We start from the raw sequence: 25840 nt of genomic DNA, 5'->3' as shown, positions 1-25840 counted from the left end.
GAATGGTAAAGAGGGGTTTTGATGTCGTTTGTGTAACAATCCACAGCTGGCTCAAATCATCTGGGCTGCAGAGTCAATCTACGCAAGGGGCAGCAAGGCATCTTTATCTAAAACCACATCGTGGGTGATACCATCGCATTACACGATGAGCGAATGTAACATCCGTTGGTTCTGGAACTTGGATATCGGATACCACGGCGATAAGGAGCAGAGACGTCGGCCGCGTCTCACAAGAGTTCCCAGTTTCTCGAGGTCCTTTTGCAAGATCAATTCCCTTCTTGGACATTTGCCTCTGGGGGAGAATGGACCCTCGTGGTGCCGTTGCAACATACCGAAACCCTGTTCTCCTGCTCCTTTCGTACTAGCCACGTCCCAATTCTGTAACCCTCCCGCGCGCATATCGTGGAGGCGTTAGCGTTGAACTGTCGCCTCAAGTCCCCGAGGCTAGAAACGTCTTGGCCTTTGCCTCAACAGGTAATGCCTCCATGTTGCGCTATCGATTGTACACTCGGAAGAGCCGCACTTGAAGCCCGCCTCACCCGATGCCACCAGGAACTTGTGTTAGCGACTGCAAGAGTTGGTGACATTGCCTCAAGGTCATTGGTTGCAGAGTGGCTAAATGTTGATTGCGACATTCTGATTAGCAGGGGTCTTTGACAAAGGGTCTCAGACTGTTATAATCAAAGCGCGGTTATTGGTTTGAGCCTCGGAAGAGCTCATGTTACAGGGACTTTTTCATGGTGTTGGTCCAAACCCTTGTCAATTTAGACGGAATGGTACGTAGTTATGGTTGTACACTAGAAATCCAGAATTCTGGAACACGCCATGTCAGCAGCCAATTGATAAGGTTTAAATGATGATGTAACAATTCTACAGCATATTAACTGATGTCTGAGGGTGTTGTCTGAGACCTAAAAGAATACATCTTGAGCGGTAAGTGGGAATGATCTCGATGGACCGAGTATGTACTGTATGTATTTCTCGCAGAATGACACCAACATGCCTTTAGACATCCCACATTCCGGTGTTACATGGCCAGTGCAACCGGCTCAGTGGGATATATGGGGGATCCTTGGGCCCAACCGCTTGACTTTGGGGGCCAGTGACCTTTTGCAACGCACGTCAGATACAATCGTACCTCTAGTATATGGAACCTTTGATCATCAAGGGGTCAAAGGCCGAGACAATAGCAGAAGCGCCGACAGTAGATTCAAGCTTAAGTTGACTTAGGGTTAAGTGGCAGGATTGGGTCGCTTGTTCTCGATCTGGTTGATTCATTTATCGGCAGATTTGCCATCTTATCTGGGTCGTTTTCTGCCGTGATAACCGGAAAGCAGTCACGTGGTCCGGGTTTGCAATTAAATCGGGAGGGTCTTGAGGAACTTTTGCTCGGTACGACTTGTTCGTCAACAACCTTTAAAAAGGCGTCATCTAAGCTATCTTTTGAGGGCCCAAGATGCAAAGGTCCATTACCACGGGTTTCATATTCAATTTATTGTAATTTTATGTCCTTTCCAGTCGAAAATGTCACGAATTTCTTCGTCTTCTCTCACATCGAAACGGTTGACATATAAATAGCGTCGGCGGGACTTATCTGCTCTAGTCCGAATTCGAAATATCCCGATATCTTGATACAGCCTAGCAGGAGCCCGTTCCAGACGCCAAGAATACTGCCAAGCCGGCACTGATCGGTGTCTTGGACCTCCCCATTGATACGTGCGGCCGCGTATCTCAATGTTAGGCATGACCCCCCAGTACCTCGCCGCTTTCCACGATGCCATGGCCAGGTCGAGACTGAACCTCACTCTCGAATGCTTCGAGTTGGCAACTTTTGCCTTCCTCTTCCCCAGTAGTCTTTCATAACAGCATCCTGTAACATTTGACTTGCCTAACAGAGCAAATCGCCCTCTGCAGTCATGAGGAAACGCAACGCTTTGGAATTTTACTCCGATGGATTTCTTGCCATCGATGACCGAGGACTTATGCATCATGGTACTCTATGTATCAGAAAAGATCTATCAGAGACGGTGTACAATGGCAAGAGACCTTGGAACTGACAGGTTGTTCTGCATCAAACCTATCAATGTGACATCGCTTGGCAATTATGCTTAAATCGATTTGATATTCTATCCCGGAGTAGAGTTTCTGATCATTCCAATCCATGCATCCGTGCTAAAGCCTGGCTCGAAGGATTTTAACAAAGGTCCCTGATCTATACCATGGCACTCACATAGAGTATCATCGCAAGTAGATACACAGGATACAGAAGTTCTTCGCAGTTCCAACCAAGGTGCATAAGATCTTTCCATGGTGGCGGGTCGAGATCTGACAGACAGGGAATCAGACATCTCCAGCAGTTCCTTGCAACGTATCATTCGAGCATGACCACCAATACCAACTCAACACCTGATGCTGCTTGTGCATGGGGGAAGTGTACGTGCAGTCCTTTTACCGGGATCTCATGTCGTTGGAAGAATATAGCCCTATAGCCTATTTTTTCCCATGCCCAACAAGGAAGGTCGGCGATGTCTTATCACTTCAATGGCTGTTGGTTATTCCCGCGGCTATAACGGCTTCTTATGTGGCAAAGACAAACGACATTCTTGTATTGTGGTGCTATTGCGCTTAATATAACAATCATCACGCCATGGATATCATTTCTTCGTTGGTCTTACTTTCGCCTGCCTCGCCACCAAGAAGAAATTTACTTGATCCATGGACTTGGTCTGTAGACAATTACAGCAGTCTTGAAATAGCATAGTCAAATGCTGGGGGCAAGTCGTAGTATGGACCACTGACCAGAGCAAGATCATATGGATGAAGACATTCATTTCATGATATTACCTCGATAAATCAGAACAATAATTGAAACATGAAATACATCCTGTCTGGACCTTAAACGGATACAAAATTCTGCGAGGTATATGTAATGAAACAAGTAATGGCCGTCCACTGAGAAGATTCATTCCTATAGGTAACGATGCTAAGTCGTTCGAAGCGATTGTAAATATATTTTTGTAGGCAATTCTTCGTGAGAAGTACTGTAGTTCTTACTCTATAATCGGTCAGTTTTCTTGACGCTTTCAACTAAGAAAATATATTGCTCACTCTCACGTTTATCACGGGCTAGTTTAGCCAGCCTTAGATCTGCAGTAAGTGCTTGTCTGCCCTCCGGGATGGATGAAGACGTCAGATCTAGCACCTTTCAAGGCCATTTCATAGCGCAGTAGTTTATCTAATACCCAGCCACAGCGGAAATCAAGCACATTGAGATGAACATATCATCAGGCAGACAGTAGCACAACGGCTCTCTGGATCATCGACTGGCTTGTCGTGAAGCAGGAACGCCATGGCCTTGAGTCACAATGCGAATCCCACGGTTCTCATTTCAGTTAGGAAATGATTCTCCAGGGTCATCCAATGGTTTCTCGTGGCCATGGTTCTTTGACTACTGCGTTCAGTCGACTTAACTTCATGATGCTGGTTATCATCGATATTATGCAAGATATCAGACGACACTTGAGAGAATCAGCGTATACACTCTTTTGAGCTGTTAAAGGTCATATCAGGTAATTTAAACTGTGTTTCGCTTCCATAGGCAGGCGGTGGCGTGCTGCTGCAGAAGCCTTGCCTCGGCGAACGAAGCAGCCTCCAGTAACCAGATCCTGATACGAAGCTTTCACCAGAAACTTCACCTAGCATTTTCGATTTGTTGCTTTAAATCTGCTACGACGAGTTGCGAGAGACTGTTAATATTGACGCCTGTTTTTCTTGATCACACCCAACTTCATCACTCAGTCTCGAAGTCTCGCAGTCGGCCCAATTTCTAGTACGGTAGAGAGCTCCTGGTTTAACCCTACAATGCAATAACAATAACAGATCAATATCAAGCTATCCCTACTGCATCTTTTATCCCTTACGAATAATCTATAATAATACTATATATCTAGAGAGCTTACCATAAGGTTTATTTATTAATCGCATAGCATTACCATGATATTTTGTGGTATTCATCACAGACACCATGCCCAGGCGTTATAGGTTAGGTAACTTAGCCAACTTATCAGGACTAATAATAAGTGCGACCTGGCGAATAACCTACATGAGTAAAAAGAACATCTGTAAACCATTTTCGTGCAAGTAATAAGGGTTTAGAAAAGAAGACTTTTCTGTACAATAGAGTCAGGTTACAGCAAAGCAGAGCAAGTCGTGATGCATACCATTAGGGGTTATGATGAGCCATCTGAAGAAGAACAGAATAGCGACCATTTCTCAAGCGCACACCGATAAAGTTCAGATAAGCGATTCTGGAGGCAAACTATTTATAACAACAGCATAGCTACTCATGTTTTCCTCAGCATTCACTATTTACCTAGGTATTGAACTTGAAGTAATAACTGCCGAAACTAAGCCACCTTAAGATAACGGATCTTTGCGTCCGCAGCAAATCTGGGCAAATTTGTCTGGTCGGGTGTTTAGCCTCAAGAGGGAACAATCTTCAGAGATCAGCTCTAATTTTCAGGGGTGAAGGATCCAATTGTTGCACCAATGGCAGTCGCTTACAGGGCATTTAAGCTTAGTGCTCACGCTGTTCCGCGGTTCGGTTTTTAGTGTATAGCGGGCCGTTGAGCCACCGTCTTGGCCTCACGACAATGCAATTGAGACTCGTGCGGGTGAGAAGAAAAGCGGCAGTTGGACTTGGGGAAAGGTCGTATTTTCTGTTCAAATCAGGATATCCTCTCCGGAGCATAATAACCATAAATAACATGTTAAGGTGGCAGTCCACTTCCCGCGTATGCTGGGCACGGCCCTGTAAGGACACTGAAGAGGTAAGCACTAGCCCCTCAGAATGACAAAGCAGCCAACCACGAGCTCGTATCGAGTTCCCACGCGAAACGATCGCCGCCCAATTCTGGCTTCATCACCTTTTCTCACGCACCAAAGTCCCTCCAAATCTCCGCTCCCGCTGCAACGCGATGCTGGGTAAAAAGTCCAATGGACGCCCATGTGAAGCTGGGCCGCTGGCTGCTTCGCCTTGGCCCTCTCGGATACCATTCTCTTTCTGTCAGCGTCACTTTCGCTTCTTCGTCTTACGCTTTGCTTTGATGGACGTGCTGGTGTTTGTTAGCTGACGAGGCTGGAGCCTGTGCCTCTTTTTCTTTCCATCTCAACGCCATTCTCTCGATACCTGACGATAATCGACATGTCTCGCTCGGTGATTGCGGTTGCGTGCCTTTTGGCAAGGCCGGTAGTTGGTTTGGCTGGATGGTGGACTTGGTCGCCCTACACTCTGACACCGCATTTCGCATACCAAGACCCGGGATCTGGTGATATCCTGCACAGCTCGTGCACAAGCAATGGATCGGCTTCCTTTTCGACAAAGAACCCCAACAAATTTCCACTCAAGGAGCAACCCAAGGCCGCGACACCGCTCGCCATCTCAGGATGGTGGGACGACGACCTCAATACGCCAATCGTGAGCACCTTGCAGCTCTCCTTGGCCGAGCTTCGCTAATATTTCAGGCCTCTGTATTCTACCAGAATGCTGACGACGGTATCGTGAACGCATACTTGATATGCGACAACACAACAGGCAATTACAAGCTCGACACCGATGGCGAAGAGGTCGTTTCCGACTCGGCTGGATTACCCTCAGTGAACGAAAAGACTGGATTGGCGGTCGCAGAACTAGGAGACTCGGGCGGCTCCCGAGTCTACTACCACGACGAAGATGGACGAGTCAACCTCCTCGCATACGACGACGATACCGATTGGCGATACGATGGTCCGGTATCGCTGAAGAAGCCGGGCGGTATGACGATAGCGGCTGTTCAAACAAAGGGCACCAATGTTTCGGTGGTGTATCCTTACGATAGCAAGGATATTGTTGTCGCTCGCTACAATAACGATAACAAGAGCAAATGGCGATTAGGTAAGGACAGACAGTTTCGCAAGGTCAACAGTGTTACTAACAGGCGTCCCAGAATCGTTCCCAACGCCGTTCGATAGCCCAGCACCGACAAATGCGACTGATCCTTCCGATATACGACTCGATACATCGACAGCGGCATCGCTCACACTCCCCTCCTACGATAGCAGCGCCGTCGATCTAGGCGTTGCGAACCAAGCTGGCAAGGGATTGACGGTGTTTTACATTGGCAAAGACTCTCAATTACACGCGATAACACACAAGAATGGTGCCTGGGCAGAGGAGGACAGCCCCGGAAAGAAGAAATGGCCCGAAGCAGACGACGCATCCGCGCGCTTGGCTGTTGTATCACCGCTGGACTCGGACGAGATCTGGGTATACTACTTGAGCGGTGATAAGATCCAAGAGCTACACAAATCCGATGGTGGATCTTGGGACAACGCGCAGACACCATCGTCAAATAACTCCACGGACAGCGACTCGGGTTCTGAAGGCGGCGACGAAGCAACAAGCACAGGCGGTAATTCTGGCGCCACAGAGACAGAAAGCGCTGCAGCTGATTCAGATACGGGAGGAATGACAGCTGGAGCCAAGGCCGGTGTTGGCGTTGGTGTCAGCGTGGGCGTGCTAGCAATTGCTGCTGGAGTGTTTTTCTTCCTGCGCCGAAAGCGTCAGGCGCCTGTTGACAGCGAGTGCAAAGGCTCGGCTGAGCTGGCTACTTATCATCCTGTTGAGCTGCCGACCGAGGTGCATGAGCCGCAGGAGTTGTCGGGGATACAGAACCAGCAGTATGAGCTGCTTGGCGACACGAGGAGGACGACATAGAGCAGTAACCTAGTCCAGTTCGCAATATCATGCCTTGTTTAAGCCACAGTAAAACATGATGGCCACATTACCGCCATTGACCTTATCCCCGCATCAATTATCTTGTCAGCTGCCACTCTCCAGATCCAGAACCAAGAAACATGCTTAAACCTGCCACAACCGCTTTCACCCATGAATCAAACCCACCAATGTCTCGACTCGATTATGTCACTGGCCCATGAATCCACTCACATTCCAAGGTTTTCCAAAATAACCTTAACCTCCCGCTCCACTTTTCAAGGCACAATTGCTCCGGGATGCTCACTCACACTTGATCATTGACGTAATGTTCCTGGAACACGATCGATCAAACAAACTCGAGAGCACGCGACATGTCAAACTTCAACTCTACAAGCACAACATTCACTCACTGTAGACAAGAGTCAACATGTCTAGCAGTGTTGTCAGCACCTTTGTCGGCGCCATTCAGGCGTCGGCGTCTGTTCTCTTGACCATCTTTTATGGTGTTGTCGCGGGGCAGACCAAGCTTCTTAGTGTTGAGACGGGACGGCAGATCTCAAAGATCTGCATCAAGATGTTTCTTCCCGCGCTTCTGATCGTCAATCTTGGTACGCAGATTGAAGCCTCCAATGCTCTTCAGTACATTCTCATTCTCGGTGAGTCAGCAATCTCTCCTCCAAAGCCGCAAGTCTAATGTTTCGTAGGATGGGCACTTGTCTACAACCTCGTCTCAATCGGAATCGGTTACGCCCTCACCAAGGTCCTCAGTCTCCCGAAATGGTTCACGCCCGCGATCACCTTCAACAACACCACGTCTTATCCTCTCCTTCTGATCCAATCCCTCGGTTCGGCTGGTGTTCTCTCCAACCTGGCAAAGTCCGATGACGATACCAGCGATGCAATCATCGATCGAGCAAAGTCCTTCTTCCTCGTCTGCTCCGTCATCTCCAACATGCTCACCTTTGGTCTCGGCGGAACCCTTCTTGGAGTCAGTGACGAAGATCCCGTCGACGCTATGAACGCCGATCTCAGGGATCGAGCGGGACATAACGATTCACCAGATGAGAGTGGCTCGGACGAAGAGAACGGAGAGTCCAACGAACGAACATCTCTCCTTCCTGGACCGCTCCCGCGATACGCAAAGAAGGCATCTCGAGGTACGGCGCAAGCTCAGCACGCTGTATGGGACAAGCTGCATCCACGCATCCAGCACGCGCTGGCTCTCACTACTCAGTTCATCAGCCCTCCATCTGTTGGCGCCACCATCGGTGTCATCCTCGCCTTTACGCCTCCTCTCAAGAAAGCTTTCTTTGCTGACAGTGAGGATGGCGGCATCTTCAACGCCTGGTTTACAGTTAGTCTCAAGAACATTGGAGAACTCTTCGTCACTCTTCAGGTCATTGTCGTTGGTATCAAGCTCGCCCACAGTCTTCGTCGCATGCGTCAAGGACATGACTCGGGTAGCATCCATTGGATTCCCCTCTCGATCGTTGTCCTCATTCGCTTCTTTATCTGGCCTGTGTAAGATCACTCCTAACTCCATCCACGATATTCACTACTGACACTGGCAATTAGGCTCAGCATTTTGTTCATTCGAATGCTCGTCACCAAGACTGATATCCTTGGTCAAGACCGTGTCCTTTGGTTCGCCATGATGCTCATGCCTGCTGGTCCTCCGGCCATGAAGCTTGTGGCCATGGCAGAGGTCGATGATGCGGACGAGGATGACAAGATGTCAATCGCGCGAGTTTTAATGGTAAGACACTCCTTGATCAAATTTCCATGAGTCCTACTAACATATCTTCCAGACTTGCTATGCTGTCTCTCCTTTGTTGTCTCTCGCAGTGGTCGCAAGTTTGAAAGTTTGCACTTGATTGGCGGCTCCGTGCCAGCGACTTGCTGAACAGCGGGAAACGCTGTCACAACGTACTAGGGTTCTCGTCCGATACGAATCGTCGGTACCATTGCGGCGTATTTGGTGATCCTTCAAGCTTCGATCATGTACCACGCGGTGGGAGCCTGGCGTCCTTGCGTGGAAGCCCAATCCACTACGCCCTTGTTGCTCAATCCCCAGATAACAAAGCAAGACCAGTAGAGGGTATTATTCTCATTTCTTGGTCATAGATATATACCGCTGTCTTGTGCAGAATAACAGAAAAGCACCAGATCATAGGAGAATAAGAACACGAGAGATCATTTTGCACCATCTCTCACCGTAAAGATCCCATCCCCTTCACCGCACTATGTTCGTTCATTCATTATCTTCTTGAAGCAGCCCAGGTCAAAAGGAAAGCAGTCGTAGCCACATTCCCAGCTACCTTATTCGTCCCACTTCCAATCTTCCAAAGTAATATCGCAATGCCAGCCTTGTACAAACTCATCAACCCCAGGAGCGTCGTGACTCCATTGCTGTTTCCGTTCATCTGGTGTGCCAACAAGAGGATGCCGACTGACAATTCCCAAGTGCCCAACATGTAAATAGGTTCTGAGCTTGGATCATCCTTCGAAGTGGCGGTATGCCTTAGTCCATTGAGTGCATACTCGGCCTGCGGGTTGGTGAAGGCCATTATGCTTCTAGCAATGCAAGCGAGGCCAAGGGCGTAGATTGAGAGTTCTGAGAAGTTCATTGCGGAAGATTTCAAGCCACATCTACAGTAATTTCGTTGATAGACGTTACAGAAATGATGTGGCCGTCATGAGGCTCCATGAAGATGAAATTGTGTGGGAGGGAGGATCTTAGTGGAGATCGGCTGACGTGAGATATCTTGTCCTAGGACCCACGCAAGGGGAGGCAAGCTAGCGAGAAATCTTTGGACCTCTGGTCTAAGTGATGCAAACGCTCAGGTAAACTTCGTATGTTTTATGAGGCTTTGAGGCCAAATTATTCCTGTACCCTGATCCAATGGCAGAAGTTTTCTTGCTCCCCAAGGCCATTCCGGGACCGACACAAGAACGCAATAAGACCACTCATGCATTGAGGCCGCCATTTGGACTTGATACGTTCATTCAAATATTCAACATCTATCATAATACAACTCAAGCCAGTTTGGCGATGACTCATTCCTAACTAAGTGACAGTGTAGCCTCCATCGACTCGAAGATCCGATCCAGTCATGTACGAAGAAGCATCAGACAGGAGGAAGGTGACAGGTCCCATCAAGTCTTGTGGCTGGCCCATTCGTCCTTGTGGGATCAAAGACGTCCAAGTCTTTTCAAGATCCGGGTTATCGTTCAAGATCTTTTGCGTTCTGCTGCCTGTTAGTCAATAGCCCAATAGTGGAGCAAAGGATAACGTACAAGGCAGTCAACATGTAACCGGGAGAGATACAGTTGACACGAATGCCGGCATGAGCCCACTCAACTGCCAAAGAAGCAGCTAAATGACGAACCGCCGCCTTGGCAGCGTTATACGGCCTAGGTAATCAACACCATCAGCAACTACTCCTCTCGATTCCTTGGAGGTTACTTACGCCTGCGGTTGAGGAACATTGACGATGGCCCCAGACATGCTGCCTATAACAACAATACTTCCAGGCGCCTCACGTTCCATGAGATGCTTGGCAACAGCGACAGCGAAGAGATAAGTTCCGTCGACGTTGACGCCCCATAGTTTGCGCATACGTTCAATGGGGTAGTGGATCGCATCGAAATTCTCAGTGAAGCCGGCTGATGTAACTAGGCCATCGATTTTATGATGGATGCTGAGAATCTCGGCTATGCATTTAGTTACTGAGTCTTGGTCTGCGACATCCGCGTAGTGAGCCGTGACTCGAGGAATTCTGTCGACCCGTCAGAAGGTGAATCTAAGAAAGGACTGATATGCTAACTTCTGGCTGTTTGGATTCTCTCTCTTGAAGGCGTCAGTCAACTGCCCAACTTGAGACTGCGCTTCATCCTCTACAGCCTGTCAGTACCTGCTCGGATCTTTCGGGATAGTCACATACTATTCAAGTCAACGATCGCCAAATCAGCACCCGAGTAAACAATTCCCTGCCCCATAACCAACCCCAATCCTCTAGCACCGCCTGTGATAACAATCGTCTTCCCCTCAAGCGACAACGACGCCAACGTCGGCTTGGAGAACTGTCCACCTTGGCCAATCAACGGCTTACTAGCAGGAAGTTCATGATGTTCAGGGTACTCGACGCGCACAGCAGCATCGGTACGAGAGTAGGATCGCTTTGGTGGAACTCCAGGAGGCATATTGAGGATGTAAGCAAGTCAATTGATGAATAGATATTACTATGAAGGGACTCGGATGAGGGGATAGAGGTTCAGTTTTATTCACCCCTCAACATCTGGTGATCCTTTCCGAATCCCGATCACGGCACCAAGAAACCGTGACATTCTTCTGCTGATCCAAGCCTTCGATATTGGTGAGCTGCGAGGGGGGACGCGTTAGGTAGGTCTCAGCTGATTGGCAAAGATTTCCTGTTTGAGTAGCGGTCAAATCCATCAGTTCTCTTGAAAGAAAAGAGCACGTCTGAATGCCCTCAGAGTAATATTTCATCCCCCGCGTGACGGTTGACCGATCCGGGTATGCCGAGTGTTGATACGAGCGTGGGTGTCCACGTGAACCCCCACGTTCCCAGGTCCCGTTACCCTGGATCAGATCATGTTGAAGTGTCTGACAACGAGATCCACGGCCATTGTTGGTTGACTTTGACTGGGAAATAATGGTCATCTGCTTTCTAGAGTTTTATTTGTGGAGATGGTGTTATTCTAGGTTTGGAATGAGGCGAAACGGAAATGCAGCCCTGCACTGCCGGGTGAATGAAACGGGACCATGATGACATTCCGTCCCGCTATCCATCTTGAGAAGCAGACGGACTGTTAAGAGTTTATGCTTTCCTAAGGATAACGAAAGATTTAAATTGAAATTCAATCCCGAACTGTCAACCCAGTAGGACCTGGTCCGTAGACATAACAATCCTAGCTGGATTTACTGCATAGCCGCTGCCCTCCTCTCCGCCTCCCTCTTCACCTCTGCACTAAACGCTTCAAAATTCCTCTTGGCGCTTCTTCCTATAATCCAACCAGGCTTCCAAAGAAAGACAATGAGGCCGTGCCAGTTCTCCCTCTGCGTAAATGTCGTCCCGCCAGGAGTCTTTGTGCTCGCTCTCCAGCTGAACTCATGACGACCTGTGACAAGCGGCCACAATCCCCCTTCCCACTCGAAAACATCAGGGTCATTTCTCTGAGAATGGTCAGGCATATGACCTAAAGGATCTGGATGGAATTACTGACAATGAGAGTGGCTGTGAGCTTGGCGTCTTTGACGTCGACCCTCATCTTCTCCATCGGCATCAAGTCACCGATCTTCTTGGATGAGACTACAGGTTCGATGGACCAGCTGCTCCATTCTGGGAAACGAGCAAAGTCTTTGAACTATTTGCTATGATATTAGATACATGTCACAATCGTCAGGGGGATACTTTACAAGTGATTTGACGACCTCAACTGGAGTATCGATCTCGACTTCAACAACCAAGGATGCCTTTTGGCCCATGATGACTTGGCTTGGAACAGAATTTACCCGTCTACCATTCGCCCACACAATCTCATGACACTTGTGGGTATGTTTATGCAGCATCTGGGATACATGTGTCTCTGGCAACGAACTTGTCGGGCTTTGCCATGGACCAGAGTGTCAGCGGAGGTAAGATATCTGATTTCGGGTAAGCTGACAGGAAGGAACAAGTAATTTGACAAAGTGGCGCCTCTTAGTACCTGCGGTTCTACGAAGGAATTGGCCATGCTACATCTGTATCGCGGATTGCGATGTTCTCCATATCCCATGACCGAATTGAGGATTCGGCCATAGTGACTTGACCAACTTAATGCGCGAATCGTTGAGGGGAAGCATTATCATCGCAAGGATCTTTGTATCCTAAGCGAGCTTGAAAACTCGATAAATTGATAACGAGCTGTTGTCTCTTACCATGTGCTGTGCAATGACCAATTTAGTGGTGGACAAGGAGTTCACGGCACGGCAATTGATCCAGCTGCGACTCCGGAACCTACGGAAGTATTAAGCTATGACCGCACTTCACAGCGTTATTGTTACGCGCGTCTCACAGCTCCTCCGACGAACGATATGCTCATGGCACGATTCAGTCTATGTAGCGAGCAGGTTTCACTTGAGCTCTCACTGTGTTCAGATTTGGTCGAGCTCGTGAAGTGCAAGCTCAAGCTTAATCCGGATGCGGGGTCAGTTGCCGATGGCGGCGCGGGGAGGTTCAAGATAAGATAACCACCGCCCGCGGCTTCAAGGCGTGCGCGCGGTGGAATGGAGTGAGACGTAACATTGCATTGTGCTGATGAATCATGTCAATTGTATTTGTTGTGTCGCTACAGTGATCCACGTGGCTACCGAGATGCCGAGTTAAACAGAGAGGGGGAGGAACCTTATCCACCAGAGTCTTACAAGGAAGCTGTAAGCTCGATGCTACTTGTATCTTGCAATTGCCGACGCTTGACAAACATTGACATCTACCCAGTCTACAACAGTCACAATGGCACCTACGGAACTCACCCCAGAGCTATCCCAGCTCTTCCAAAACATCGAAGCCCGCTTCAAAGACACTCAGTTGGGCGACCAGCGCTGGTATCTCCTCGTCATCGCCTGTCTCTCCGCCAGTCCCGACCCCGAAGCCGCGGCAGGTCTCTACCAATACCTCACCCGCCAAGAAGCCTACCAGACCAGCGAATCACGACAGGCTCTCATACGCCGCCTCCGCGAAGCCCTCGTCAAGACCATCATCCTCGTCGGCGTGTGCAAGCCCCTCGAAGCCATCCTGTCAATCATGAAGGTCGAAAACCCCGAAGACCGAGACTTTAGCCAAACGCGCGACGGATGGCAAGCTGATCAAGCAAATCACGACCGCGGAATCGATTGGTTCAAGAAAGTGTACACTCGAAACGCTGGGGATACGATGGGATTGTTTGACGCGCACAAGGACTTCGCATGGGTCTCGGCGGAGATTACGTATGGATTGTTTCTATCGGATCGGCAGGTCTTGGATGATACAGATACGCAGCTTGTGGTGCTGCCAGCGATCATGAGCCAGAATCTCCCGCTGGAGACGCATTGGCATATTCGGGGGACACGACGAATTGGGGTGTTGAAGGAGGATGTTCAGGTCATCTGGGATAGTGTCAAGGAAGTGTCAAAGTTCTTTGGGGCCGAATTGCACAAGGTGCCGACGGTGGATGAGGTTGAGCCTGATGTATAGACAGATTGGTATAGACACCGGCGTCACGGTAGATCAATACAGGCAAGAAAGAATAGATCAATCATGGACCAATGCATAACTTACGCAAGGAATCAAGTCGAGCATGTCCGTAGTCGTATTGACGTTGGCGCAATCCGTCTGTCAAAGCATCGCGACAACACCAATGACAGGCTCCTTCACATACGCACCTTCAGGCCCGCTCGGTGAGGGTTGACAGCCAAGCTTCGGCAGTGACCGCGCACGAAAGCGACAACAACAGCTACGCGCGCCCCATCCACAAACGACAGAGAAGTCTTGACAGCCCAAGGCCAACATGTAGTGTAGTATCGGCAATAGCGGGCATCGTCTCGGGAGGAAGAGGTACGTGATGGAATGGAGCTCGGAGGGACGAGAGCGAGAAGCGCTGGCGGCGGGAGGGTCGTGAGCGGGACGGGAGAGTTAGACAGCGTGAAGTGGGTGGCCGCTGCAAGTCAATGTCGTGGCTATCACGGTCGCCTGGTGGGTGAAGACATACGAGTGTGCGGAAGAAATGGTGGTAAGCTGGAGTGACAGTCCGACAGAGTAGGCCCGAGGCACATAGCATCTGAAGTCGCTGGCCATAGCCGCGTGCAAAGTCAAGCAATAGCGCATTCACGACAGACTGAGATGTGAGTGACAGCTGGAGCAGAGGCCAGTGTGGGCGTGGGAATCAAGATAGGCAAAGACAGACGGCCCGCTGCCACCTTGGCGTTGGCCTTGCATCAGTGCAGCGCCCCCAAAATCATCTAAGCACTGCTGCTTGTCAAACACCAAACAGAGAAGCCCACCAAATGCACTAACAAATGTTGTGCAACGCCAAGCTACCGACCTTGCTGTCATTTCGACAAGGGTGCCAACCTTGCAAAAGGTACATTCAAGGTTGCCCCCCTCGATGTACCTTTCTCTCGTGCCTCTCCAGCCATTTCAATTTGGTTGCTCGCGTCGCGAGACAGCAGACGCGTTAGTGGAGCTTTGCCGTCTGTCGTGTACAACACGCGGAGACCCGACGCGTTAAGTCCTTAGAGTTGGAAAAATGGGGCCGGGAAAGACGTGTCTCGTGTTCATTTGAGGTGACACGGTTTAGAACAGGGGAGGACGTAGCTAGTAGGATTTATGAATTGCTCAATCTATGCAGAATGGGTTTATGCCATCTATTACCTTGTGCAAGCTCGTTAGAATCTGGGCAAAATGTTCAACTGCCCCTATCACTCATCAAGTTCGGGCGCGACAACCACGATTTTTCTTGTCTGACTTGATTGGCGGCAAGACAATCAATCGTGCGACACCTCTGTGTCTGCCCTTTTTTTTCTTTTCGCGTTGTTAAGAATGAAGCTGTCAAAGCACCTCCCATCACTCCGGCACAGTGAGGCTACACCTTCAACAGCAAGGTTACAGGCTTAGCAGCTTGTATCTCACCGTGCAACACACTGTCAAGCTCGAATGAGGCACGGCAAAGGCTCTTCACGTGCCCAGATCGATAGCTTCTCACCCATCTCGCTCCAATGCTTCGTAATTCCCATCTCCATCTCCGGATGTTGGCGGGACTGGGGTTTCAGCTACAGAAGCTAAGACACTGACGCGGGACGGCATAAAGTGGAGACCGGCCCCTCTGCCAGATGCTCCGAACCGTTTGGTCTCTACTATCAACACCAACAACTTCACCTCCAAACGTTTGGTCATGACGAGTAATGTTAATAACCGCGATCTAAACTTCATTTGAAAGTCAGTGAAATGAGTGAGTCACAGGCCGAAATATCGGTGAGACTCTTGGTCTTACTTGTCTGCTTCATCGAGACTGAGATCTGATGGAAAGAAGCGCTAGAACATGGCTGCTTCGATGCTATATAGCGATGCGAATACGCTAGACCTCAATGAATCGGAAACATATCACATGCAGCCCAGCACCGGAGGAAATAGCCCCTGTTACCCATCTACGACAATAGCCATGGTGGCGCATACGCTTGCCAACACTGTCGTAGAAGAGGTCATAGCTGAACGCCATGTGTCTATGCTGGCTAGCACTTGTTGGAATACGTGAATGATACGACTTCTAGAACATTCGATGCTGAATGGGAGAGCATGGAGGTGTCCACGCTGAGACCTAGTGGCTCGTTACGTTGTTAGTTAGTGCGAGCATGGTAGCCATCATGAAGGGACAGAACTGCCCCAAGATAGAATGAAATGAAGTCTCCCACAATTATAACACTGTTGCTCTCAGTACGATGACAGCCAAGTCGAGAAGATGAACAGATCAAAGGTATCGCCGTACTGGCCGCCCCATAATATCACGGTGCAAGTATTCACCCATCTTCACAACATCCGCTAAGGGTCCAACAGATCGGAACTGCCCCATCCATGACGCAGCAGCCCTATCTCCTACCCACCTCATCTCTACAGCAGCACAGACACGGGACAAGGGTTTCTTCTTGCCAGTCGGTGAGGATAGTAGCACGTCGCTAACGTTGATTCCCGTCATATATCCAACGCCACGCCGTATAGTGGATACCGCCCAAACGGTTATTTTCCAAATTCCGATACATCACTATGCCAAACAGTCAAATTGACAACTGGACATGTGATTCTCAAGCTGATGGAAGGACTCAGTGACGTTCAAAATGACATTCGATTCCATTCATGATTCCATTAGAAGCTCTTTTCTTCAACTACTTTCAATAGTGCTTAGGCAACTTTCCCCCTTTATCATTGATTCACCTACTCGCTTCCTTCGTACCATATCTTCAGGCGCCCTTACCTCTCTAGTCATGTCTGAAACCAACAACATTCGGCCGTACATAATGCCTGCCCTCAGAGAGACCCCCTCATCACAGCTTGCTGTGCAGCGTCGACCTCTCCCTTCGTCAGCGCCTAAGCGCACTGCATCCCAGATGGACGAGGTAAAGACGTACACCATGACAAACAATATACAAAAAGCTGACTGGTGTAGGATGCTAACACTGAGGGTCCCAGTACTCCACCTCGGAGAATTGCCCGCAGGAATACGCGGGGAAAGAAGACAGCCCCAAAGTCCAGGTCGAAGCGGGACAACGACGGGAAAAAACAATCGCCAAGCCCATCAATCCCGTCACCGGCCGCTCCTACAGAGTACGCCGTTGCGACTCATTTTACAATCATCCCCGGACACGGGTGCATCTACTATGCGGAGGATAGTCCTCCGCTTTTTGTGCCCAGCACAATGATGCACATGCACCAGGCCTCAGTTGCGCATCCCTGTCACTGCCATCAGCTGCAGGCCGCGAGCATTGCTCAAATGCAAGGCATGCATATGCCCTCTATCGGTGCCCCGGGACCCGGACATAGTGTAGGGCTAGGTAAGTTGGTCAATCATGGCGCTTGTCCCAGAACTAATATCGCCACTTTTAGGGTGGAACGAGAATGCTTGGAGCTATGTGCCGGGACTTGACGTAGGAGACCTCTCACAGATGCATGGGAACTTGAACTTCAGCCACAGTGGTTGAAGATATTGTTGTAAATTTATTCTGAAATTTCCAGAGCAGTTATGCTGCTTGAAATGCGAAATGGGTACAAGTTGGCACATGATAATATGTGCAGGTGATAAATGGTGGAAAAGCGGCATTGATTTCTAGTTTGGCATTTCTTAGACATAATTTCTCCATTTTCTTAGACTACATGGTACTTATGGTAATAGACTTCGGAGTGATGGCAAGTACACTCTTCATCAGGCACCAATGACAACACCCGTGACTGTATTAAGGATATGGTCTTTCTGGCAGATGTCAGCTGCAGTCACATTACTTACCTACCAATGTTGAACTATCGACAATCCTGCACACCACTACTAGGCTGTGAACCGTACCCATCTAGATTGCCATCTGCTGCATCTGTTCCTCAATACTACCTCTGCCACCCTCTCTATCAGTTCTGGCCAGATTCTCATCAACAAGAACACCACAATACATGCCAAAGATATCCTTAGGCCCGCGATAAGGATCCAGCTTGTTGATAGCCAACTGAATACAATACAGCTGTTTCTCCAAGCTTACTGTCACCTCCTCCAATGGCTGCAACATATTCCGCTCGTTCTCGTGGCCAGAGTAGAAACGACGCGCCATGTCAAACAAAAAGTACTTGACACTCCTTAGGTCCCCGAGAAGTTCATCAATCTCATTCTGTGATGGATATCTTTGGGAAGGCGGCCTAGTGGATCCAAGAATACCGGTCGTAAGGTCAGGGTAGCACTTTAGGATTCGCAACTGGATTTGATGGACCTTCTGTACCTTACCTAGAGCGCCGATTGCTGCGTCTCTGAATGCACCCTTGTTAATCCTGCAGAGCGATTCCATAAATGTACTGTATGAGACGCCGATTCGCGGTATAGCGGTAGATGCGTTGGTAGCCATGTTGACAACGAGTTTCAGAATACCGGATAATGTTTGAGGCTTTAGAGATGGTGGACTTGAGCCTTGCGTAATTGACATTAAGGTCCTGTTACTAAGGATACTAGAATTATATATCGTTGAATACCACAGCATGTTCATTTCTTATGTCCTGCTAACAGAGCTGAACATTGCATCATGCAGAGCTAGAGCTTGAACAAAACTAGGTGTTCATTGTTTGAAGCAAGCCATGGTGTTCTTCATTCTCTGCTCTTACCGGAACCAGACGCTTGCATAACACCGAGATTGAATAATATCCTCCTTTATATATATGTTCGGCAAAAATTTATTACAGAGCTTCCTTTATATTTGCAGTGTGTATCATACACCAGACCGCAGCACAATTGGTACGTTTCCAGTGACTCGCCAACAACTATGAACACACTGGAAGAGGTACATCATGGATCTGAATAAGCGCTATTCGCAAACAAGATTATTGAAAGGCGCCATAGCTAGGAGGCCTGGAGCCTTAAATATCGGTGGAGCTTTCCTGCAGCCTTTTCGGTGGCCTATAAGGAAATCAGACATTTTCACATATGATATTTTGCGCCAATAGCCTGGACCTATCGACCAGGCTTTTTCTGGGTTCGAAAGTCTTCCAAAGATACCACGTTTTTGATTTAACCATAAGGTAGAAAACAAATAGCTGATAACCGTCTTGAAACATTCTAAGGCAATGATGTGACGCTAATATTATAAGTGACAGTATCTTACATCGGACAGGTTTAGTCTTTTACCATATAAACAACAGAACAAGATTAGCACATTCATTCAAATAGTGATGACAAGCAGCGGTTGAGTTTCTAATAAATTGATTTCGCAGTCATGCTAACGCTAACGACGCCCAAGCCTTACCTAAATAGACTCCTAAATACCAAAGAGCTAGACCTGCACGTGTATCTATCACTACAACTCCCGATATACTCCCTTTAGCCTTTCTTGGATACCACAGTGAATCTCGCAAAAGGTCTATCGCAAGTCACCTTAAGTTCATTGGCTCTCCGGTTTGTTCCCCATCACATGACGTGAAGTTGTTGCCTACTGATAAATCTTGTGTGTCAATGGGTTGTCACGAACAACACCATGAATGCTCTTACAAGGGCGATCAGGGTCAAGTGACCAGATGGCAAACTGCATGTTGTCCACATCAAGCATGACTTCATTAGCCTGCGTAACTACGGCCTCTAGCTTGAGCTCTTGTTCTGGGCCATCCGTCAGTTTTATCATCTTAGTCATGTGATGGCTGAGTCTCTTGAGATAGGAAAGCAGTTTGTCGACTTCTTCCTGAGAGGGCATTGGCGGAGTAGTTTCTTTCACAACTTCTACCTTTTCCCACACCAAGTCGATGAGTGTCAATGCCTGGCACGACAAGTTCTCGAAAGTAGTGTTCATAGTGTTAGACGCCATTGGGGAATTCTGATTGGTTTGCTGAAGTGTTGTGTATGTTGCTACAAATTATCAAGATGTCTTAAGAGAGAATTGAGTGTGATAGTGAATTTTCAGTATTGGGATTGATGAGCCATAGTAGCTTTATTTATAATTCTTCTGCAAGTATCAAATGTACTTAATTATGTTTCGGGCGTCCTGGATTCATCACGAGTTCGTTGACCTAATCGTCTTTTGTCATGAACACAGAGTTATATCTTTTAGTCCAAATCTTTTGTGTTATTTATCGAGGAGAACGTGGGTAGCCATTACAACGAACAAAGCCCCTGACCTCAGGCCTCCAATGAAAACAAAGAGAGTCACAAATGAACAGCATCTAACTCAAAAGTGTACTGCCATAGCATAGTTTTAGACTAGGTTTAGACATGTTTCTGTAGCGGCCATCAACGTTAAGATACACAGGTATCATAACGATATGGCAATATTACGGCAGTAATCTAGGATTAACTACTCATTAGTATCTTTCCAGTTTTACATACCTGCTGAAGGGTTATTGCATTTACTGATTGAGCGATGAGAAAGGGCCAAATTCGGCGCCAGCTTCTATCGAAGCGTTCTATTTTACAGCAACAACACTGGCTTTAATAGCGACTTCACAGTAGCTTTGACGTTTGCATAGTGGATGGAAGTTTTGAAGTCTCAGAAGCTACCAAGTAACATGTAGCCGGACCTGAAAGCAAGTTGATCAATACACCTCCAACTCTTTGCCACCAGTTCTGATATCTCCTCCTACTTGTCAATCGAGATTAAGTCGCCAGATGGCAATATGTATGCAATCCACCGCAACCATAATATCCTTTGGCTCTTGACACACAGCTTGCAGGTCTCTCTTCCGGTCTACGGCGTGCTCATACGCATTGTTCTGAACAGAACCACGAAATTCCATGGCTCTTGGGACAGCATCTGGACACAAATAGATTGTCAACGAGCAGTTTTACTATAACATCAGATTGCGTTGAAGGTATATTATAACTGATATATTAGACATTTCAAATAACTATCTAAAGTATACTGCATCATCCAGTGCAACATCCTTCCTGTTAAACCGCCCCTCAGACCAGTCGCTATCATTTCCTTGGAAGATCGAATGCCTCCCGTAATTGATTTATTAATTCTTCGTCGAACGCTTCAAAATCATTCATTTCATAGCCATATGACTCCTCCTTTTTCTCCTTGTTTGTCATGTAATCGTCGTTCGCGTCAACATCGAACATCTGACATGGTGCTCTCTGTGGTGTTTTACCCAGTTCCAATGATTTCATGCCCGACTCCACAGCTTCCAAGGCCCACGACTTTAGCATATTCTTTTCAGGCTGAGGGTTGAGGTCTGGCGAGCAGGCTTCGACCACGCGACGCGCACTCTCGTCCATAACCTTTTTCATCCACCGGCTGTCCATCCGCTTTGTGTATGTCGCTTGAAGCGCAGGTAGGTACACAACGTCGTTAATACAATACTTTTTCGTTACAGCATCCAAGGGACGGCGGGAGAAAATGTCGTCGGCCATGCGAGTTTTAAACAACCGCTTGATTTCGCTCCATCTGAAAAACTCCAAGATTTCCAGCTTCAGATCCTCCTCGACACAGATGTGAAGACCACGGACGTATGTTTTATCGCCATAACGTGAAGCATTCTCTAAGAGCTGTATGTCTGTGACGCCCGCAAGACGGACTTTGTAGTGGACCCAGAGGGCATCGGCATCGTTGCGTACATCCCAAAGACACTTGGAAACTAGAGGGTCCTCAAGTACAGCCTTGAGAGTCTTTCTACCTGTGGCAGGTGTGGTGAAAGCGGCGCTACCAAGAGTCTGAACATCGATAAGCTTTGTGACTTCTGTAGGGCGTACGAGAATGGTTATAATGGTGATAGTCCCGTTGCGGCTGAGATTGTTGCCTTCGAGATCGAGATATAGTGTGGCAGACTCAGGAATAGAGTCAATAAAGTCCTTCAGGCCTGTGAGTGATGAGATCACACCTGCGGCGTTCGTAGATGTAGATGAGGCCATGTTTGACGAAAGAGGTATGATGCCGATAACTTAAAATAGTAAAACTCTCAATCGTGGATTGCTTCTTCACTGTGCCCTCTCCACAATGGTGGCAGAAACGGGCTCTATTTATACAGCATTCCAACGGAGACCTTGGTGGTTCTGATAAATAGCCTTTCAGCCAAAACCTAGAGATGAACTGTTTGTATTGTTATTGGGCGTCCTTGCACCTCGTGATAATGATCTAAGGTTTTGCCACGCGCCCATGAAGAGGTTGCAATAGAATAATGTGAGTTTTTGGGCACGGAGGTTTTTTCAGGAACTAATAGAATGCGCCATGGTTTCAAGGTATTGATAGCTGTAACTTTGTTCTGGAGAAGGCCTGGGTAAACAGCCTACCCTATGAAAAGAATAAAAGAATGTCTTACCTGGAGAGATACCTGCCAGAGGTTTAATTTTCTGGGCAGCAAGTGCTTCCGTGGTTAAACCCTCATAAGCCTGAGCAAAAGTCCAGAAAATATCGTGTTCTCATTCATCACCTATGTTTGCACCCTAAAGCTTAACCTCATAGGCGGCAGTCATCCCCTTAGTCCATGGCTAAAGTTTGGGGGGAATATTAATGACCAAAATAATGGACTTGCTGTGATTTGTTGAAAGCTTCAAGGGTCGCCAACTTTCCCGGGGATGTATCGATTGGCGTTGTTGGATAGCAATTCCCTTGCCTTGAGATATTCGGGTGCCGATTTCTAGTGCGGCAGAATATATTCAGAAAAGAGGAATCAGATAAGCTAAGGTCTTTGCAGAATGTATAAGACGGTCAAGCTCAAGGGACCATGCTAGTTACTGATGAGATGAACAAGGTCCTGTCAAGAACGCGGACGATACTGTTGTACCGGCGCTCCGGCTTCAGCAAACTTGAACCTCCACCTCCCAGTCGCTCTCACTCAATAGTGGTACCCTAGCATCAGCACTGAACATACTCCGTGCTTTGTCATAAAAGAACGGGAGTTGATAGAAAGCAACCCTGTAGGTTGACCTGGCGTAGCATCCCTTACTAGGATATGTCGATCACTTGTATCAAGATTAACCGACTTGAGTGGGCAGAATATAAGTGAAGTTTGGTCAACAGCCTGTCAAAAGCAAGGAAGACCTTACATCCAGCTTGTAGATCATGTCTGTAGTACAAGCTTGGGCAGCTCTAGATTAGTGAGGTATGCACTGATAACGGGTCTGGGACATGATCAGGAACCCAGCAAGGAAGGTTCAGAAGCAACTCTAACAGCCAGAAGTAGCATCTTGCTGATGGGACCATTCATCAGTTATTAATGCTCACTTATTGCAGAGTCTTTATGCAGTCAGAATGCAGCTGAGGGTTTGAGACGGTTAGCCAAGATCATCAAAGCGCCGATCCCTGTCTAATTCGGAATCTGGTCAAATAAACGAGACCCCAGCCCTAACTTCTTTGAGTAACTCGCACAGGTTGAGTGATGATTGGTTATAGAGTCACAGGATGTGGATACAGTAGGATTACACGCTCTGAAACTCCTCCACCAAAAGTGAACAGTTCACTCACAACGCATCCCCCTCCTCGTGTCATCTCGGGCATTTGGCTCACCTTCCCCATACCGTCACGCCACACACTTTCGGCCCCGGACAGGGTAAATGTGTGTGTGATGGAGCAGACGATAGCTCTCAAACCTAAACCCAAGGCCTCTGCCTCTGCCTCTGCCTCCTCTTCTTCTTCCTCTAGTGGTGGCGGTGTGCAACCCCCTCGCGTCGGCGACCCGTCAGCATCTCAGATCGTCTCGGTCCCGGCCAACAACAAGCCACGGGTGAGCAAAAACAGCACCAAAATGCCACTAGGGCAGACCCGTTTCATGTCGTCGGTGGCTTACTTACATGCTTTATCTTTTGGTCGCCTCTAGATCCCGAATGCCAATGTGGCTGTCCTTGACATTGCAGATCGCTCGGGGCAAAATGCCGCTAATAAGAAGCCAAAGACCAAGTCTTTCAAGACACGTACTGGTTGTAAAGAGTGCAAGTGCGTGCAGACAGACAGACAGTCGTCTACTCAAATGTAAAATTGTTGCTAATACATATCATGCAGACGCCGGAAAGTGAAATGTGATGAGGGTAAACCAATCTGTAACCGGTGCAAGGCCGTCGGTCTAACATGTCATTTCCCGCTGAGCCAATCCGTCAGCTTCAACACCACAGCTACGGCCGTGACAACAGCAGCACCCCAGTCCGACACCCGCATCCTAGCCAAGCCAACCTACATCCTCTCGCTCTTCAAAGACCAGACGCAATATGACATGTTCTCCACTTTTCTCTGGTCCAACGAGCAGGGCACCACCCTCCCTCACAACACCTTGGCTACCATCACGCCTCAGCTGGCCCACGAGGATGCCGCTGTCCGTGAGACGTGCTGTGCCCTAGGCGGTGCAGTCAACGCCTTCACGCAGCCAACCATTGACTCTGTAGCTGCTGATAAGGCGCATCAGCTGTCTCTCCAGTACTATACACGTACTGTGCGTGCTGTAACGACTGCTACCTCTACGTTGCGTGCGCTGCGTAGTGTTACTCACGTGGCTCTTGTTTTCCTCACCTACGATATCCTCCGCGGGGACATGCACGCTGCTGTTCTGCACCACGACCACGCAGCTCGTCTTTTTGAAGCATATCTCAGTAAACGAAGTGCCCAAGAAGGTGTATCTCTATCAGATTTAGTATTTGATGATTATGAGAATGCCCTGTTTGACATGATACAGCGGTTGAGTACCTACCCGTGGGCCCTGAGACTAGGTATCACCGGGGACACGGATGAGTTCCTAGCCGCGAAGCGATGTCTGGGAAGACACAGGTACTCCATAGACAAAATGCCCTCTTCATTTCACGATTTGGATCAAGCGTTGAGATGGTGGGATGTCGCACAGCACCACCTAGCTCATCATCTCTTTGACGACGATAAAGAGACGACAAAAGCCACATGGGAGAGAGCTTTCTCGGTTCTTTCAAGCTGGCACAACGGTTTCGTGCTGCTATACCGCTACACGCAGCAGCGCAAAAATGAGGAGCCGCACAGTTACGTGACAGCCAGTGTCTTTGAAGCACTGTACCTGGAGTGTCTGTCAAGTCTCCACTTACAGCTCAACACGGATGCAAAGGTGTTACCCGACGCGAAGCCCGTGTACCGTGAGATCATCGCCACGACGCACCGTATCCTCGGCGAGCTAAAAGGACCGCAAGCAAACTTCCGCTTCATGGACAACAACGTGATGAAGCCGCTGTTTGTTGTTCTCTTCAAGTGCAGCGATCCTGAGATCAGAGAGGGTGTCAAACAAGTGCTGCAGCATGGTGTTGCCAGGTTTGGAAGTGCGTGCCTTGCTGGGATTGTACTGGGCATGATGCATATGAAGAGCGAGCACGTTCCGCAGATATTGAGGAATGTTGAGAGAGCGGTTGGTTGGCATTTGACATCTGTTGGATGCGGACCTGGAGTGATAACAACTGTTTAAAATTACATAGATACTGATGAGAGCGTGATTTCATAGAATATACGACAGTCATGATAATGAGAATAAACACTTGGGTTGAATATTTGCTGGAGTTGAGTTGAGTACAGTGTAATCTCGGATCCGATCTTTACTGCTGAGCGGACACGGAGTGGTTGTCTTATCTTATCAGAACCGTTATCGTAGAGACTCTCCTCCTGCAGGTGGAAAAAGGTACATCGTGCTTACTGTGGGTCTCTCAGACGGGTACTTGTCTCCTGGAGAGAGAACGGAGACAATTAGTGCAAGCAAGCCATGCCCCTGCATAAGTGGACACTCTGCACACAACACAACTCGTCTTTGTGCGCGATTTCTTGATTTTGTGTGTTTGCTCAAGTTATGTATTTATGCAGGCAAACACTGAAGATGCATTATTCACAGCGAACATAAAACATAAAACAACATTTGTATATAGGATGATAAAAGAGTGTAATTC

The 25840-nt window shown here is 48.3% G+C and overlaps 11 protein-coding genes across 11 annotated transcripts; 5 read left to right on the top strand and 6 right to left on the bottom strand.

Moving 5' to 3' along the window:
* Positions 1 to 5203: 5203 nt before the first annotated feature.
* FTJAE_10688 (uncharacterized protein) lies at positions 5204 to 6754 on the top strand (the record flags this gene model as incomplete). The annotated part of the gene is made up of 3 exons (XM_037343554.1): positions 5204 to 5476; positions 5542 to 5932; positions 5985 to 6754. The coding sequence occupies 3 exons, from the start codon at positions 5204 to 5206 to the stop codon at positions 6752 to 6754; spliced, it is 1434 nt and encodes a 477-aa protein (XP_037202304.1).
* Positions 6755 to 7181: 427 nt separating this feature from the next.
* Positions 7182 to 8628, top strand: FTJAE_10687 (auxin Efflux Carrier superfamily; the record flags this gene model as incomplete). Its single annotated transcript, XM_037343553.1, has 4 exons — positions 7182 to 7410; positions 7459 to 8275; positions 8330 to 8510; positions 8563 to 8628. 4 exons carry the CDS (start codon positions 7182 to 7184, stop codon positions 8626 to 8628), a joined length of 1293 nt encoding a protein of 430 aa, XP_037202303.1.
* A 384-nt stretch (positions 8629 to 9012) lies between these two features.
* On the bottom strand, positions 9013 to 9381 carry FTJAE_10686 (Sorbose reductase SOU1; the record flags this gene model as incomplete). Its single annotated transcript, XM_037343552.1, has 1 exon — positions 9013 to 9381. The coding sequence occupies one exon, from the start codon at positions 9379 to 9381 to the stop codon at positions 9013 to 9015; it is 369 nt and encodes a 122-aa protein (XP_037202302.1).
* Positions 9382 to 9821: 440 nt separating this feature from the next.
* On the bottom strand, positions 9822 to 10957 carry FTJAE_10685 (gluconate 5-dehydrogenase; the record flags this gene model as incomplete). Its single annotated transcript, XM_037343551.1, has 5 exons — positions 9822 to 10002; positions 10052 to 10168; positions 10225 to 10533; positions 10582 to 10651; positions 10699 to 10957. The coding sequence occupies 5 exons, from the start codon at positions 10955 to 10957 to the stop codon at positions 9822 to 9824; spliced, it is 936 nt and encodes a 311-aa protein (XP_037202301.1).
* A 739-nt stretch (positions 10958 to 11696) lies between these two features.
* On the bottom strand, positions 11697 to 12263 carry FTJAE_10684 (uncharacterized protein; the record flags this gene model as incomplete). The annotated part of the gene is made up of 3 exons (XM_037343550.1): positions 11697 to 11951; positions 12002 to 12142; positions 12195 to 12263. 3 exons carry the CDS (start codon positions 12261 to 12263, stop codon positions 11697 to 11699), a joined length of 465 nt encoding a protein of 154 aa, XP_037202300.1.
* A 1006-nt stretch (positions 12264 to 13269) lies between these two features.
* FTJAE_10683 (DNA polymerase alpha subunit B) lies at positions 13270 to 13989 on the top strand (the record flags this gene model as incomplete). Its single annotated transcript, XM_037343549.1, has 1 exon — positions 13270 to 13989. The coding sequence occupies one exon, from the start codon at positions 13270 to 13272 to the stop codon at positions 13987 to 13989; it is 720 nt and encodes a 239-aa protein (XP_037202299.1).
* A 2780-nt stretch (positions 13990 to 16769) lies between these two features.
* Positions 16770 to 17483, top strand: FTJAE_10682 (uncharacterized protein; the record flags this gene model as incomplete). Its single annotated transcript, XM_037343548.1, has 3 exons — positions 16770 to 16901; positions 16952 to 17336; positions 17389 to 17483. 3 exons carry the CDS (start codon positions 16770 to 16772, stop codon positions 17481 to 17483), a joined length of 612 nt encoding a protein of 203 aa, XP_037202298.1.
* Positions 17484 to 17846: 363 nt separating this feature from the next.
* On the bottom strand, positions 17847 to 18386 carry FTJAE_10681 (uncharacterized protein; the record flags this gene model as incomplete). Its single annotated transcript, XM_037343547.1, has 1 exon — positions 17847 to 18386. The coding sequence occupies one exon, from the start codon at positions 18384 to 18386 to the stop codon at positions 17847 to 17849; it is 540 nt and encodes a 179-aa protein (XP_037202297.1).
* Positions 18387 to 19460: 1074 nt separating this feature from the next.
* On the bottom strand, positions 19461 to 19829 carry FTJAE_10680 (uncharacterized protein; the record flags this gene model as incomplete). The annotated part of the gene is made up of 1 exon (XM_037343546.1): positions 19461 to 19829. The coding sequence occupies one exon, from the start codon at positions 19827 to 19829 to the stop codon at positions 19461 to 19463; it is 369 nt and encodes a 122-aa protein (XP_037202296.1).
* Positions 19830 to 20935: 1106 nt separating this feature from the next.
* On the bottom strand, positions 20936 to 21871 carry FTJAE_10679 (3' 5' exonuclease; the record flags this gene model as incomplete). The annotated part of the gene is made up of 1 exon (XM_037343544.1): positions 20936 to 21871. The coding sequence occupies one exon, from the start codon at positions 21869 to 21871 to the stop codon at positions 20936 to 20938; it is 936 nt and encodes a 311-aa protein (XP_037202295.1).
* Positions 21872 to 23523: 1652 nt separating this feature from the next.
* Positions 23524 to 25368, top strand: FTJAE_10678 (uncharacterized protein; the record flags this gene model as incomplete). The annotated part of the gene is made up of 3 exons (XM_037343543.1): positions 23524 to 23682; positions 23776 to 23891; positions 23958 to 25368. The coding sequence occupies 3 exons, from the start codon at positions 23524 to 23526 to the stop codon at positions 25366 to 25368; spliced, it is 1686 nt and encodes a 561-aa protein (XP_037202294.1).
* Between the last annotated feature and the right edge of the window lie 472 nt (positions 25369 to 25840).

The sequence above is a fragment of the Fusarium tjaetaba genome (assembly GCF_013396195.1).
Source record: "Fusarium tjaetaba strain NRRL 66243 chromosome Unknown NRRL66243_c0000250, whole genome shotgun sequence".
Taxonomy (NCBI): domain Eukaryota; kingdom Fungi; phylum Ascomycota; class Sordariomycetes; order Hypocreales; family Nectriaceae; genus Fusarium; species Fusarium tjaetaba.
Note: the sequence above shows the minus strand (reverse complement) of the source record. Positions and strands in the feature narration are given on the sequence as shown.